This window comes from Taudactylus pleione, unplaced genomic scaffold (genome assembly GCF_031769625.1).
Source record: "Taudactylus pleione unplaced genomic scaffold, aTauple2 ptg000109l, whole genome shotgun sequence".
Taxonomy (NCBI): Eukaryota; Metazoa; Chordata; class Amphibia; order Anura; family Myobatrachidae; genus Taudactylus; species Taudactylus pleione.
Window position 1 is genome coordinate 8,337,808 of NW_028284511.1, and position 17,550 is coordinate 8,355,357.

At 45.6% G+C, this 17,550-nt stretch overlaps 1 protein-coding gene across 1 annotated transcript in view; it reads right to left on the minus strand.

The window, feature by feature from the left end:
• Nucleotides 1-17,550, minus strand: part of EPS8L2 (EPS8 signaling adaptor L2) — a 258,096-nt gene that overhangs the window by 73,221 nt on the left and 167,325 nt on the right. The window contains exon 4 of the mRNA XM_088471000.1: nucleotides 13,523-13,587. Coding sequence (XP_088327126.1) covers nucleotides 13,523-13,587 — 65 coding nt within the window. The remainder of the gene's footprint in view (nucleotides 1-13,522; nucleotides 13,588-17,550) is intronic.

Here is a 17,550-nt window from a genome sequence, read left to right on the forward strand (position 1 = left end):
GGACATGGCGGCTTGCTGAACTTCACCGTTGGTTGTGAATCTCCTTCCACCCAGGTGTTTCTTTAATGCTCCAAAGAGATGGAAATCACTCAGTGCCAGGTCAGCGCTGTAGGGATGATGGTCACGTACATCTCAATGGTAGTGCCATAACAACTCATGCGTGCGGTTGACTGAGTGTGGCCTGGCATTATCGTGCAGCAATACGATGCCTGTTCCCAGCAACCCAGGTCGTTTTTGATGAATTGCCCTCTGCAACCGTCTCAATGTGTGACAATAGCGGACAGCATTCACAGTATCGCCATTGGTGAGAAAATCAACAAGAAGCACACCATGACCTTCTTTGCTGATGGAGTCGTTTTGAAATTCTTTGAAGGTGAGGAGGATGTTTATATGCCACGCATGCTTGCTTTGTCTCCAGTGTCACATGATGCACCCACATGTCAACGCCTGTAACAATACGTTGCAGGATCTACACTCCCTCCTCATGGTGCTGCGTCATGTGATCGAGAGACAATCCCATCCTATTGGTTTATTGAACCCCAGTGAGTTGCTTCCAGACCCAACGTGAACCCTTTTTCCTGTACCCCAGATGCACATGAACGATGTTGCGCACAGTACCCACTGAGATGTTCAGTTTGTCAGCAATATCACTAACTCGAATGCGTCTGTCCTCCTAAATCAGACCTTCGATGCGGCACAAATTGTCATCTGTGGTGGACGTGCCTGGCCGGCCGGATCGCTGCTCATCTTGAACATCTGCCTGCCGTTATCAAAGGCAGTGCAGCAAACCTGTTTCCATTACATGACGTTATCACAGTACACCATGACAAGTTGGCGATGAATTTCAACTGCTGATGGTCCCTTTAGACATAGACATCTGATGACACTACACACCTCAATGTTTCCACCAGCCCAGCCATCTTATAACTTATGTAAAATCATTTATGTCACATGAAGGCAATTATGCAGAAAATCATAGGTCAAGGAGTGTGGCTTGGACATGATCTGTAGTGGTTGCTAGACTGCAGAGCTGTATCTCTAAATCGACAGAATTTCACCTACTGTCTGCTGCCCTGCGGTCATGTCTCTGCTATTAGCCCCCAGTCCAGTGAAGAACGTCCTCAGGACTGTGGCCCACTTTCTCGTAAGCTTGCAGCATGTCGTCATCTCTCTGCAGATTACAGACGTTCTTCTGCTACTGAACAATTCGGTAACTGATGGCAACATCCCTAACAGATCCTGGAGGGGTGACTTTCTATTTAACAACTGCTGCCTGCCTCTGAAAGATGATTTCTGCACCATGCATCAAACTCATATAACACCATTTTCATCTATACTCACAGGGTATTTACTGTAGCTATTTTTTTTGTTTCCATTTTTCTGCTTTCTGTTATGATGCTACTCTTGCTGCCTTTATCCCAACAGATCTGCACAAGGTCTGGTCAAATGCATATTTGACCCGTGGCCTTAACTGTAACATAGCATCTGTATCTACAGTTTCAAGCTGCAATCAGTTTTCCTATGTTTCTCACATTGGGACTTAATTGATTCTGGATAAATGTGTTACTCCTTCGTTCTCTGCAAAAGCACAATGGTCTATAGGTGAGTGGTATCATGCTGACATATCTACCCCTATAGCTAACCATCTTCAGACCCAACATCTACAGAAGCAGTACATACCCAAAATACTTGTTCTGCATCATTATCTTACGCTAAAGTAGTAAAAACGATCTTTGAGGCTATGGAGCCTTCAATGGAAAAGCAACTGTTGGCTAAAGTGGATGACCTTGAGAATACATCACAACCTCCTACTTGTAGGGCTCCCAGAATCCATCAAGAGTCTTATATACGGAATGTCATACTCTCCCCAAAGTTGCCTTGGATATGCAGCATTTGGAAATAGAATGTGCCCATAGGCTGGGCCCTTATAGTCACAATGCCAACTATAGACCCTCCATGGTCATTTTCAAGGGCCACAATTGCGTGCACAAAACGATTATATTGCTGACAAGCTCTGTTCCCTTTAAGGGGATTTTCCAGGACTATTCTGCTGAAGGTACGCGGGCACACAGAGAAATGTGATAATACCAGCAAAGATAAACAGCGTAACAGTAGCATCAAATCCTGTAAGCGTTATTCACTTACTAAGCAGATTAAATCAAGATAACATTTATTAAAAAATAATAGGTAAGATAAAATAGCCATAAAACAAATAGTTAGATAGCAACATACATTTATAGGCCTTATGCTGGGTACACATTTGTTGATATATATCGTTCTTTCAATTGACGAACGATATAATGCGACTGTATCAGCGGGTGTGTACACACGATATGTCTGTGAACAATGGCCCTGATTCAGAGCCGGACGCTCTGACCAGAGCGCTCGCTCTGAATCAGGGCCCACCTCCATTAATATGGAGCGTCCTCCTGGACGCTCGTATAGCTGTGGGTCACCACCCACAGCATATACGAGCGTGCAGGATGATAGTCGCGATGGTCTTGACCATCGCGACCATTGAAACTGCGAGCAAAAGCCTGCGGTTGAGTTTTTCAACCGGAAGGCCAGGAGTGATTTTGGCTCTATCAGAGCCAAAATCACTCCCACTGACATCACTAGTGATGTCAGTGGGGCCGGCTTCAGACGGTAGGCGTTCCCTTGGGAACGCCTCCGTCTGGCAGGCACGCCCCCGGCACGCCCACCAAAGGGGGCGTGCTGTCAGTCAACATCGACAGCACGCCCCCTTTGATGAGACACTCAGAGCGAAGGAAAGTCCTTCGCTCGTCGCGTCTCGCGCATGCGCACGACGGAGCTCCCTCCGTCATGCGCATGCGCAGTGCGGACCATCGACCCACTTGCGAGCGGACAGCCGCTCGTGAGTGGGTCTGAATGAGGGCCAATATCCTTAACAGACATATCAGATCGTCCCTGCAGCACATCCTATGCTGATATATGTGAAAGATATATTGGTGCATCTGCATGTGTGTACAGGCAACCTGCCGATTGCCCATACACTTGCTGCAGGGACCACTGACATCTCAACTGCGCAGGCAAATTTAAATGCTCGCCCAGTTGTGATGTCAGACCATACATATCAAGCAGCTGATTGGTAAGTGTGCATAGTTTACCAATTAGTTAGCTGACTAAAGTGTGTACCCAGCATTAGGGGTCTATTCCTGCAGCAGTGAAAGTCCTGTTTCACAAAGTACTTCAGAAAACAGAGCTTTTCACTGCTTCCTGTTCAGTATACCCCTAATCAAGACGGGATATACTATGGAGAAGTGTAAGATTTCCACAGCGGTGCCGTCTGATTAGTGTAAATATCGCTTACCCATACACTAGTAAGGGGAGAACAATTCTGACAGGCGAGTGGAAACATCATGTTTCTGATTCGCTTCTTCATTTTATTTTGCCAACTGGCGATGGTGAAATGAACTGAAATGTACCTCGCTGGGACGTACCTCGCTGGGTAGAAAAGAGCAGTGACGTTCACTCCGCTCCCTTGTGTCCAGTGTCTGCCCTGTGACGTGGGCAGACGCTAGATTGCAAAGCACTGCCGGTGCATGCGCAGTGTGAAGAAAACTTATCAGACTCCTGATTTGTCTGTCTTTGCGCTGCTTCCCGGCATCGCTGAGGGGCCATTTATCGGAGGACATCGCCAGACAGGTAAGTTTTCATGAATGGCTACAAAACATTACAATATACAGATGTGTCCACACATACAATTATTCTATGTGCACTACAAGTCGCACTACACATAACGCGGGAGCTCTGTGTGGCATGGTAGAGCTGATCATCTTTTCATGCGCCTTTTTTTACCTTCAAATGCATCTTATTCGCACAGCGATGGGTTAGTTAGCACAAGCAGCTTCGGCTGATTAAAATTATATGCAGCATGCCTATGTTCTGTGTGTGCTTGCAGGTGTATCTGCATGCAAAATGCTACGTTACAGTGTTACAGCCACTGACACTATAACGTAGGGTTTTGCATGCAGATACACCTGCACTTGCTCACAGAACATGGGCATGCTACATATCATTTTAATCAGCAGAAGCTGCTTGTGCTAACTATTCACACCACTGTGTGAATAATACACAGTTGAAAGTAAAAAGTCGCATTAAAGACGCACAGTGCTACCGAGTCATGCCACGGCATGGCGCGTCTAGAAGGGCTGTTTAGCGCGCAAGGAGGCTAGATGTATGAGGACACATCTGTACAGTATATTGCATTGATATGATGTGATATATACGAGTATATAGTGATATTTTCCGGTAGTCCGTTCATATTCTACATGAACAGAGCCCTTAGAGTTAAATAAGTCAGCAGATAAAGTCAGGTGTACTGTGGAAATAAGTTCCTTATCCCCCAATTATGCTGTTATTTGATAGTATGAATGAGCCTAAAATTAGGTGTATGGTCCTTTGATTATTCAAAAGTTATCCAGCATAGGGAAATTTGTTACCAGCTCTGTGTGGATAGTGCGAGGCACAGAGAAATGTCTCCGATTTGATTGCAACTACTCATCCAAAACAGGCCAGAAGTTTGCTCTCCTTTACCCGATGATACTGGCTCTTTACTACAAAAGGTAACAAAGAATTTACTAATGATGAGGATGTCAAAGTCTATCTTCAAGAGGAAGAGTTGGCTGCTAAAGTGGTAGAGTTGCCTGCTAATCCTTCTTGAACTGTCTGTTAGGGATGTAGTTTAAACCCTGGCAGTCGGGATGCCAGCAGTCATAATGCTGGCGCTGGCATCCCGGCGGTAAGTAGTGGGGTTAGAGGGAGGGTTAGGGTTAGGCACTGGGGGGCGAGGTTAGGTTTAGGCACTAGGGGCGGGGATTATGTTTAGGGTGCAAGGAAAGAGGTTAGGTTTAGGGGTAGGGTACTTACCAACAGGCGTTGGTATCCTAACCCTGTTGGGATGCCAATGTCAGGATTCTGACAGCCGGGATCCCGAGTGCCAGCATACCTTACTCAACCCATCTGTTATATTATGTTACCAGGACCTTCTTTTCCTTGAAGGGCCTCTACATTCAATGTTATTAGTATTTATTGTATTTTCATGCACATCTCTCATCACCTTCCCAATGCTGTCATTGGTAAGAGCCACCCTGATCGCCTTAATGTGTTCTGATTATTTGCTGATTTTCTTTGTATATAGTGCTATGCTGCAGATCTCTTACATTTATCATTATCCTTACTAACATCTCTGTACTGCTGCAGTTTCTGATATAGGGGACTATTCATAATGTTAATTATCGGGGTCCATAGGGCTGGTGCATTGTTAGATGGTGCGACCGATGTGCGGCTGATGGTGCTTCTTAATACGCAAAGCAGAGGATTAGCGACACAGCCGGTGGGCGTCTCTATGTACAATTCCCATTGGATGCAACATTAGCCTAGAGGTGCAGTCGCACGGCGGAAAAAGACGCCCCCTGCCGCTGAATCAGGCCCCATGATGGTAATTTGATGACTGATCCCTTTCAGCGTTTCTACTACAATCTCTGTACACAAGATGACACTGACTACTCCAATACTCTCCCAGCTCAACCAGAGGTTCTCATAGGAAGTGCATCAGGCAATAAATGTTTTTAAATGTTGTAAGTCCCCTGGACCAGACAGGTTAAGCGCATCATTTTTTAAACGGCTTCAACCATGTGTAGTTGATATCCTCACTGCCTTCTTTAATGAAGTTATCTATAGCTCCACTCTCCATTGTAACTTTGACATCATTGAAGCCAGGCCAAGATTCTTTTTTCCCCTTTTCTTATCGCCCTTTATCTATATTTCTATTTCACTATACAACCGAGCAGCTGGTCTACTGATGGTGTCACCAAACCGTATATATAGACAGAACAATAAAATGACTAGCCCAGCATGTCTCTGTTGGAAATAATCAAATATTAAACAGGTTCAGCACCTCTGTGCATACACTCTGCGTAATGCTTGGCCCGTAGGAGTTTTAATAGGAATTTGGGGGCAAGCGCAGTTGCAAAAAAAATCACTCAACTACGTGCGTGCAGTTTGGGCGCGGCTCTGAATCATAACCCTAACCTCCCCCCCTAGTGCCTAAACCTAACCTCCCCCTTCCTGCACCCTAAACCTAACCCTCCCCCCATGGGGGTATTTATAATGGGTGCAGGGTTTGCAGGGAACAAGGGCCCCTGGATCCAGGGGGGCCCCGCACCGCACACCCTGCACCCATAACATTACTTACCTCTCTGGAGTCCCACATCGGCGCGGGGGTCCGGCGCTGTAAAACAACTGGAAAATGGCCGCGGCGGCCATTTTCCCATCGTTTGCGCATGCGCAGTACAGGGAAATTGGCTGTCGCGGCCATTTTCCCGGTGACCTGTGCATACATTATAGATTCAGGGCACACTCTAGTGCCCAGAGTCTATAACTCCGGCGCTGGTCGCGCACAGCTCAGTGTGCTGCCGGCCGCCGGGCGGAGAGGAGGGGGCCCGTGTTGTAGACTGCACACGGGCCCCCTCCTCTCTAGAAATGACACTGCCTCCCCCGTTTGTGCCTAACCCCTAACGCTAAGCCTCCCCCTAACCCTGGTACTTACCTTTGAGATACTGGCAGACGGGATGCCGGCGCCGGGTTTCTGAGAGCTGTTGGAATTCCGGCGCCGGCATTCTGACCGCCATAATCCCCTCCAACGGTATCCCACTTCAACACAAAAGGTCTTGGACAGGTCTTAGGACAAGCTACCTCAATATTAGCGTTGGCCTGTCCCTGCCATCCGGTCTTTGTTATTGGCAATAACTAAGACAGGATGACAGGGACAGGCCAGCAATTGGTGAAGTGAAATCTTATTAAGGTGGGTGTTAAGTCTTTTCATACCCTTATGTCACCCCTTTACATACTTCCCATACTTGATTTTTGGCGTGTTCAAGTCAAGTTGTGCAATCATGCCCCCTCCCACCTCCCACCAGCTGCAAACCGTGGCATTACACAGGAGGAGGCAGGGCTATGATTGTGTGATATGCATAACCATGTAGCAAACAAATACTATGATTTACGGTTAACTGAAGATGTGCCCCTCCCATAGGTGTATCTATTATGAGTGCAGGGTGTGCGATGTACACAGGGCACTGGGTCCTGCACCCATACATTGTATTAATCTCTCCCTCGCCATAGCAGAAATCACCATGGAAATGGAGCAGCCGCCAATTACCTGAGGTCTGCACAGAGAAATCACCAGAAACATGGCGCCATATTCCCGAAGGCCTGCGCATGCACAGTAGAATCTGGCACAGTGGATCAGGGTGATTAAATGATGAAGTGATAAATCACTTGTTATAAACTGAAGCCAGGGCGTATCTATAGATTCTATAATGGGTGCAGGGTATGCAGGGAACACAGGCCCCTGGGTCCAGGGGGGCCTCGCACCGCACACCGCGCACCCATAATATTATTTACCTCTCCAGAGTCCCACGTCGGCGCGGGGGTCCGGCGCCGTAAAACGTCTGGAAAATGGCCACGGCGGCCATTTTCCCATCGTTTGCGCATGCGCAGTACAGGGAAAATGGGTGCGGCGGCCATTTTCCCAGTGATCTGAGCAAACACTATAGACTCTGGGCACACTCTAGTGCCCAGAGTCTATAACTCCGGCGCTGGCCATGCACAGCTCAGTGCGCTGCCGGCCGCCGGGGGGAGAGGAGGGGGCCCGTGTCAGAGACTGCACATGGGCCCCCTCCTCTCTAGAAACGCCCCTGACTGAAGCTGATGGTCTCATTGCTGCTCTGAGAATGAGGCGCCATTCAGGCAATGGTAAAAAGAAAGACGTCTCTGCAAATATCCTGTGATTCTAATTGTGGACTAATCCTACAGTACTTCCTCCAAACAAAAGTCATCTCTACTAATCTCCTTTGGAAACCCTTGTACTTTGTACTTGCATTTAACTGAGCGTTCAAAGGAGTTTCTAATAGAAGCAGGGGCGTATCTACACATTGGCCAGGATGGCAATTGCCAGGGGCGCCGGTCGAGGGGGGGGCGCCACCCAGCGGTGCCATCCTTGGCCAGGTGGTAGATACGCACTGGGTCTTCTCTTAAAAATTACCCCCTTCATCTCCCGGCGCCGGTAGGCGTGCACTTCGGGAAGCTGCACAAGCCCGGGGAGGGCTGGCAGCAGCAGCCTCATCCATGCAGCTTCCTGTAGTGCGCGGCTACGCACCTGCCGGCGCCGTGAGATGAGTTTTTTTTTTAGTGTGGAGAGAAGACCCGGCATGCGTGACCAGTGCTAAAGAGAGGACAGAGGAGCCGTGGCCCGCGAGACCACTGCAACAACAAGGTAAGTGGGGATTGGGGGCACGGCATGGGACCTGCCGGGGTTGGCTGGGGAGTGGGGACTTTAGAATGGGAGCTGGCTGGGGAGTGGGGACTTTAGAATGGGGGCTGGCTGGGGAGTGGGGACTTAGAAGGGGGGCTGGCTGGGGAGTGGGGTCAAAGAAGGTGACCTGCTAGGGCTGGCTGGGGAGTGGGGACTTAGCATGGGGGCTGGCTGGGGAGTCAGGACTTAGAATGGGGCTGGCTGGGGTGTGGGGTCACAGAAGGTGACCTACTAGGGCTGGCCGGGGAGTGGGGACTTTAGAATGGGGTCTGGCTGGGGAGTGGGGACTTTAGAATGGGGTCTGGCTGGGGAGTGGGGACTTTAGAATGGGGTCTGGCTGAGGAGTGGGGACTTAGAAGGGGGGCTGGCTGGGGAGTGGGGTCACAGAAGGTGACCTGCTAGGGCTGGCTGGGGAGTGGGGACTTTAGAATGGGGGCTGGCTGGGGAGTGGGGACTTAGAAGGGGGGCTGGCTGGGGAGTGGGGTCACAGAAGGTGACCTGCTATGGGTGGCTGGGGAGTGGTGTCTTAGAAGGGTGGCAGGCTGTTTTTTTTTCATGTGGAAGTAAAAGTGTGTTTTTTTTTACTATTAAAATAGTAAAAGCTGTGTGAGGGGACGGGGCTGTGAGGGGGAGAGCTGGGGGGGAGGGGGGCGCCAGTCAATTATTTTGCCTGGGGTGCTCTGACCCTTAGATACACCCCTGAACAGAAGTAAGAAGTAACTTTGCACATTGGCACGATCATATTGCTCTGGAGGTGGGGCTAAATTTAAATGTGCAAAGAGATTTATATTTCAAAGGACTGCCTGTGTCCTAGCTCTAATCTGAATTGTAATGTACAAATAAAGCTGCCCAGTATTTGTGGGCTACATGCAAATGCAGCCAGTATTTACGCTGCATGCAAAAATAATAAATGTATTTGCACCCCTCGCATTGCTATATGGTTTGCCTGGGTGCAAAGTTACTACTTTGCTTTGCTTTGCTCCCAACTCAGAATCAGCTCCTATATACTTAATAATCACTCCCATTAGAACTGCAGGCATTGATAATTTTATCAGAAAGTGGGTATTTAAAGGTATATTAGCTTATATTACTTCTTGGGCTTACTGGTAAATACTCTAAAAAAAAACTTTGTTGATCGCGTAGTGTTAATGCCCATGTGTACGGGCATTTAAGGATGAGGAAACGACCTTTGAGTCTAACCAGCTTTCCTCTGGCACTTGGGAATGGTGATCACACGCTGTTGTGCTGAGCTATATAAATATCATCTGCTGCCAACATCAGTGATACTGTCTGCATATGACCCTTTCCAAATTATTAGTAGAAATGTCATGTGCAGATATAAATTAAGACTAACTTGGACCATACTTGCCTACACTCCCGGAAGTCACGGGAGGCTCCTGATGTTTCGGGTAGTCCCCCGCACCCCCCGAAGTGTACGCAGATCTCCCGCATCCTGCCCACTTCCCAGTGAAGCGGGCAGGATTAGGAGATTTAATGGGAAATTTGCGGGTCCATGATGAGGGGGCGTGGCTAAACAATGCAAGTGTGTCATTTAGCCCCACCCCGTCATCGCAGACTCGCGAATCACAGGCTTTTCCAGGGAAAGGGGTGGGGCCTAATTAATCCAAAAGAACTAATGTAGCACAAACGTAATGTAATGCTGGCTTGATAGAAAGGTGTCAGTATACACAGTGCATCACAGCTTGTAGCATTACATTAAGTTTGTGTTACATTAGTTCTTTTGGATCAGACCAGATGGGCTAGCCTTCAACCCCCACACGTATCAATGAGCCCTGGGCACACATTACCCTGTCACCGGTTAACCGGTTGTCCTTTCTTGAACCACTTTTTATAGGTACTAATGACTGTATACCGGGAACACCCCACAAGACCTGCCGTTTTTATGATAGAAAGGAGTCAGTGTACACAGTGCATCACAGCTTGCTGCATATGGGGCTGCGTAGACGCAGGCCAGTCATAATGCTCAGGCTGACTCCTGTACATTGCTGAAAGTGCTTACAATGGGCAGGTAAGTGTCATAATTGAACCATAGAGCAATGGAAAAAGGTGGCCTGGTCTGATGAATGATGTTTTCTTATACATCATGTCAGTGCTCGAAGTAGGGCAGAATACGGCGGTATGACATACCGCCACTTCCCGCCACCACTTATTTTTTTTTGTACCAGCACTGGGATCGAGTATGGGATTCCAGCACAGGACCAGCAGCAGCATTGTGCAAGATGTGTCCCGCTGGGGACACATCTCAACAAGCGGCAGTCAGTGCTGGGACGGAGCCGGGAGCATCGGGTCCCTCACTGCAGTTTAAAGTTGGCACTGGCCGCCAGCCAATCCTGGCTCGCGGACTAGCTGCCAATAAAGAAAAGGGAAGCTTCTCTTACCTCTGGCGCGGCTAAGAGCTAATCGCGGCTTGCCAGCCAATGAGAAGCTGCCAAGTGGCAGCTTCTCATTGGCTTCCGCCCAGCGCCGGATTTGAAACCTGTCCTTTCTTTTGAGTGGCAGCCGATATGTACTGGTCAAGTCATCCAAAGTTACCAGCGTCATGGATCCCTGACAAGTCAGTTCACCCGACGAGCTGGTTCAGGGGCGGGACATCTGCTCTGCTGTCGGTGCTCCAGGACGCAGAAAAAGTAAGACGCCGCTCAGCTGCTGTGACTCTATCCTGTTTAGGAGCCTCAGCCACCCATAATTCAGCCTAGACAGGCTCCCCGATGAGGAGACCCTGGAGGACAGTCCACAGGTCAGTGGGGAAGAAGGGGTGTGTATTGTGCTGCTGGGGGGTATTCAAATTTCCATACCACTACCTATAAATTCTCACTTCGAGCAATGCATTATGTAGAAAACCTATTGCCTGTGCATCATTTACCTGGGGAAGAGATGGCACCAGGATGCAGTATGGGAAGAAGGAACACCGGCGGAGGCAGTGTGAAGCTCTGTGCAATGCTCTGCTGAGAAACCTTGGGTCCTGGCGTTCATGTGGATGTTACAGATGTGTCCACATACTGTACTTCTATCCTCCATGCGCTACAATTCGCACCACACATAACTCGGGAGCTCCATGTGCCTTGGTAGCGCCAAGCGTCTGTCTACCTTCAAATGCGTCTTATTCACACATGCGAATAGATGGCACAAGCAGCTTCTGATTAAATCTGCTGATATGCAGCATGCCTATGTTCTGTGTGTGACTGCGGGTGTATCTGCATATGAAATGCTTTGTTACACTGTCAGCGGCTGTAACACTGTAACGTAGCGTTTTGCATGCAGATACAGATACACCCGCAGATGCACAGAAAACATAGGCATTCTGCCTATCATTGTAATCAGCAGAAGCTGTTTCTGCTAGCTATTTACATCACTGTGTTAATTTTGAAGGTAAAAAGCCGCACAAAAAGACGCTTGGTGCTACCAAGTCACGCCACGGCATGGTGCGATTAGAAGGGTTGTTAAACGCACAAGGAGGCTAGCTGTATGAGGACACATCTGTACTTTGACATGTACCACCTACCTAAACATTGTACACCCCTTCATGGCAACGGTATTCCCTGATGGCAGTGGCCTCTTACAGCAGGATAATGCGCCATGCCACACTGAAACAATTGTTAAGGAACGGTTTGAGGAACATGACCAAGAGAACAAGGTGTTAACTTGGCCTCCAAATTCCCCAGATCTCAATCCAATCGAGCATCTGTGGAATGTGCTGGAAAAACTAGTCCGAGCCATGGAAGCTCCACCTCGCGTACACACTTGCCGATATTGTGAACGATTGAACGATAACGTTATCGTTTAATCACTCACAGTATCGTCCACTGTGTATGCAAGATAAGATATTGTTAATGATGTGCTGTCTCGCGGATCATTAAAGATATTTATCGTCTGAACATGCAGGCCAATCTAACGATATCGTCAGGCTGTGCATGTTTAGGGATGCTGCCAGTGATGTCACTGAGCGATATCGTTAATGATATTGTTCAGTGTGTGTGCTCCATGTCGTTAATGACACTGAGCTCGGCACTGCAGGAGAAACACTAGACGATATTGCTCATGGAGCATATCGTCTAGTGTGTACGCGGCATTATAGGACTTAAATGTTCTGCTGCTATCGTCTTGCTGCCAGATACCACAGGACACCTTCAGAGGTGCCTCGATGGGTCAGAACTGGTTTGGCGGCACGAGAGGGATCTACACAATATTTGGCAGTTGTTTTAAGGTTATGGCTGATGTATGTATGTCAGTACATAGACAACTCATGCAACCAAAATGTCACTTGTATGTTACAGTACATGGTAGTATAACACAAACTGCTAATATATAGGAACATATATAAGTTCCTATATATATTTAATAGAGCTGTAAACTGACAAAGATATGTGCTACATATATATAAACAATATATTATATATATTCAATATACACAGACATACGTGATACATCTCTTTACACATACTGTATTTAGAAAGTTATCCAATATCCACTGACACGGATATGTAGCATTTTATGGATAGACACATACAGTAGGAGGTAATATAGAAAATGTAAATTGTCCACTGCTCAGTGTAAAAGCAGCTTTGCTCATACATTTACAAAGTAATATGTGGCATGTGCATAGGACCAGCATGGGTGTAAGAAAGGAGTAGACGTACTGATGTGCCTAGCTTTGTGGTTAAGCACAAAACAAGATTTCCTTTGTGGAAAGCGATATTGGAAACAATAATGGGGTATAATGTGTACATGGTAGGAGGGTGAATTGCATGTGACATTTACATCGCCTGGCGATGACGCGTTTCATAGGGAATTATGGCATTGCGTCCTGCCCACATCACTGGAAAAGAATCACAGCATGTACATACAGATATATACCAGAGGTGTCCCTAGGTAGAAATATATAACAGAACTAGGAATAAATAAATAACAGACTCTTCTCACGTCCACACCCAATTTCATTGCCACAGAATCTATAAACGTCCATAGTGCACCGTGACTCTCCTAGCCATAATCCTCAGGCTAATTGTCTATTGCACATCTGATTTCCCAGTGACACTAGTGCTTCTGCTATTTATCACCATACAGTCATCTGCAATTATTACCATTATCATTGATAATTTATATAGCGCAAAATACTCCATAGCATTGTACAATTACAAACACAGTAGTAAAACGTACACTTACCTCAACGTTGTACTGAGATGTTTCATGCATGATGACATTCGAATTGGAATATTTTTTCCTCTGCTCTGTAACATAAAACATGTATTAATTATACAATGCAAATTACTACTGATAGTATTATTAGCATATAATGTACACTTTAAAGATTAGTCAGAACATCCCCCGGACAAGACATGACATGAAGAGAGCAGGAGAACACAGACGTACCATACATTGCTGGGCCTTCCCATGGAGGACCTTGAAATGAATTCATTGATCATGCAGACTTGTAACTTCAGCTAGATATCTTAAACTCTGTGTTGTACTTGAAGTGGGAAAGCACACATCCAAACAGTGACAGGTTCTCTCTCAACTAGCTCTCCAACAGGAAGCAAAATTCTAATCATGTCAGAACACACCCACTTTACTAATCAACCCTCCTCATTGTAGATTAACCCAAGATTAGTGGCCACGCCTGCCTGGGGAGCTGGCGAGTATTAACAAACCACCTTGCAGCTATGTTTTTCCATTTACAACAAGGTTTTATGGCCATATAAATAAGGTTATGACAGCAGTCTCTAAGTCTCTGTGCTAAGATGGGTACGGTCGTTTTATGATGGTTAAAGGTAGGATGTATCCTCTGCTGCCAAGCGATATGTGTTGTCTGTTGTAATATTAATTGGTTTTATTTCCTTCTTTCTCTCTGGCACATCTCAAGTTGGGTTATAATTTGTGAAAATATGCAAAATTTTGACTTCCATGAGTCCTGGGCAGTCAATGGCCTCTGGCCCGCATAAGCTCCAGGTCACCCACTGAAACAATAATAATTCTCAAACATCTACTTTGGAACATAAGTAATTGCAATAAACAGCAAGAACCCCCCCCCCCCACCCCCATGGTAATTGGAACATACATAAACTGACTAACACTGATAGCATATTGGATGATCAAGTCAATAAAGAACATTCACTTAACCAGAATTATATATATATAAACACCCACACATATACAAAGTTCCATAGGGGACTGAAACTTTGGTGATTTTTCATTGCTGACAAGTTTCAATAAAGACATTTGTTCTATTCTACAAGCAGGTGAATGCACCTAGATGTTATATCTATCTATCTATCTATCTATCTATCTATCTATCTATCTATCTATCTATCTATCTATATATATATATATATATATATATATATATATATATATTATTTTTTTTTTCCATAGACAAAAAACCATAAGGTTTCACAAGTCCCATTAAGGCTTCTTAGACATGATCTGAAATTTCACAAAACCTACTGAATTTGTGCCACTCAAACTAAAAAATGCAATGAAATTCCAATCATTAAGGCTGACGCCTTAATGGACGAGTTCCTTGCGCAATACAGATATGGTATGCCATCACACCCTGTGGTTAACTGCAGATTCAGCACTCTTAAGCTGGCCACACACATAGCGATTTTTCCCCCAATCTGGCCGATTCCGACACATCTGAACGACAGGTCGCACATCGCATCTTCAGATCTGCCGTGCTGTAGGGCAGATCTGACGATCTAGACTCAAATACACTGTGAAAAAGTCTGGCTGCAGGAGATCGGATGAAGATTGGACGAAGATTGCACAGCATATAGTGAGCAGAGCTGCCGGGAGAGTTTCAAGGGAAATCGGACACATCGTCGGAACGTGAGTATAGTCGGTATGTGTGTGGGCACCTTTAGAAGAACAAAGAGAAAAACTGAAATGTCCAAAAGGTGGTGCACTAGAAATTCATTATATTAAAACATAACTTTTATTATAATTCAAATAATACAAAACAATAGCGAAAAATGGGTTAAAAATATATAGAAAATGTGATAAAGTATGAAATACGTGTTTTAAAACTGATGCAGCGTCCTTGCTGTACTCTCAAATGTTATACTATCACCAATTATTTGGAGTTACAAAATTTCTCTGTTTTCTGTCTGTATTTTACACAATTCAATAAATTAGACCTTCTATGATTGGTCAAGAGTCATTCATAATGTTTCAAACTGACATTGTGAATTGTGTATATTTAGAAAACTATCGCCTTTCGATAAATAGACTAGTATCCAGTGAGTTATACTCAAAGTTGACAGTTAGACAAAAATAATTTAGTTTATATTAGTGAACTCAGTTAATCCTGTATAATTCCTTGCAGTGGATAACAGGAATCTATTAGTTCAGTATACAGGAACCCGCCACTTATTTCATCAGGAACATATCTATTTTTTTACGTATTGTTATCAATAGACTATTAATAAGTGGTTCTCCCAAAGGGGTTGTTACCCTAATAGTGGATGTATATATTTATTGGGTATCAGATATGGTTAATACTTCCATGTGTCAGTCCTCATTAATTAGGGGTAGAGAGTGGCACATAGCATTCCCCCAGAAATTGCACTATTTAGGGTGATATACGCTGTGTAGTTTTAGTAAAGGTGCATCCTGGGAAATAAGTATGTAAATTATCATCAAATGCATCATTTGTAGGCATCCATCTTTCTCATTGTCAAAAATCTAATGGGAAGACACATATGAAACTGAATTCACTAGTATATGGCTATCACCTGTCTGTATACAGGAGAACATTTCTGTACTTAATCTCTCATTATACTTGATCAGACAGATAGATAGGCCAGTATCCAGTGAGTCAAGAACCCACTACTTTTTATGTCAGGAGCATATCTATTTTTTACTCAGTGTTGTCAATCAACTATTGATAGGTAGTTCTCCCAAAACGTAAGGTACCCACACACATAGTGATTTTTTTTCCCGATCTGGCTGATTCCGACACATTGGAAAGACAGATCGGGTAAAAAATGCCCAAATCGTGAGTCCACGATCACGATGCGATTCGCGCTCCCGCAGGTCGCACATCGCATCTTCCGATCTGCCGTGCAGTACGGCAGGTCTGATAATCTAGGACACAATGCACTATAAAAAAGTCTGGCTGCAGAGCTGCCGAGGAGAATTTCAAGGGAAATCGGACACATCGTCGGATCGTAAGTATATCGGTATGTGTGTGGGCACCCTAACAGTGACTGTACATTCTTTGTGTATCCAGTGTGGTTAGTATTTCCACATATCTGTCCTCATTAAATAGGGATAAATAATGATGTATAACATTCACCCAAAATTGCACTCTCTCCTATTCAGAGAAATGTATGCTGTATAATTTGAATGGGGGTGCATTCTGGAAAATGAGTATGTAGATTAATACCAGGTGTTTCATTTATATGTACTCATTTATCTCACTGACAACAAATAATTCTAGTGGGAATAGACATGTGTGGCTGAATTCACTAGTGCAGGCTGGCCAACCTGTGACTCTCCAGCTGTTGTGAAACTACAAGTCCCAGCATGCCTTGCCACAGTTTTGCTATTAGGGAATGCTAATACTCTGGCAAGGCATGCTGGGACTTGTAGTTTCACAACAGCTGGAGAGCCACAGGTGGCCAGGACTGCACTAGTGTATTGTTGTCTCCTGTCTGTGTATAAAGTAGGTGAATATTCCTGTATTGGTCTCTCATATACTGGGTCAGACAGGAGTCAAGCGTTTATACACTGTTTTATACACATAAAAGTCTGGCATAGACCTCGCTGTCATTACACATTTAAATATTAAAACACTCTCAGGTTTTCACTAGCTATTATTCAATCAAACATGTATATCATGATAGAGCATAATGGAAGACAGCGAGGCACGCTGCAAGACCGACGCGGCATTTCGCTAGGAGCTTTATCAAGGCAAAAAAGATTCAGTACTCTCAGAGAGTGAGATTGCTGTCACTCACAAAGTGGTGGAGCTGCTAATGCACAGAATTGTGTGCTCATTGGAATTAAGGACCTGATTCAGAGCCGCTCGTAAGCGGGCGCTCGTTCGCTCCGAGCGATGTTCGCACAACTGCGCATGCGTATGGTTTGTAATACGCATGCGCGAACCATTCATTGCGGTCGGAAATTGTGTGCTCGCAAAATAGCGAATGCCTGCTAATTTGAGTGACAGAATGAGGCGTTTGTGGGTGGTA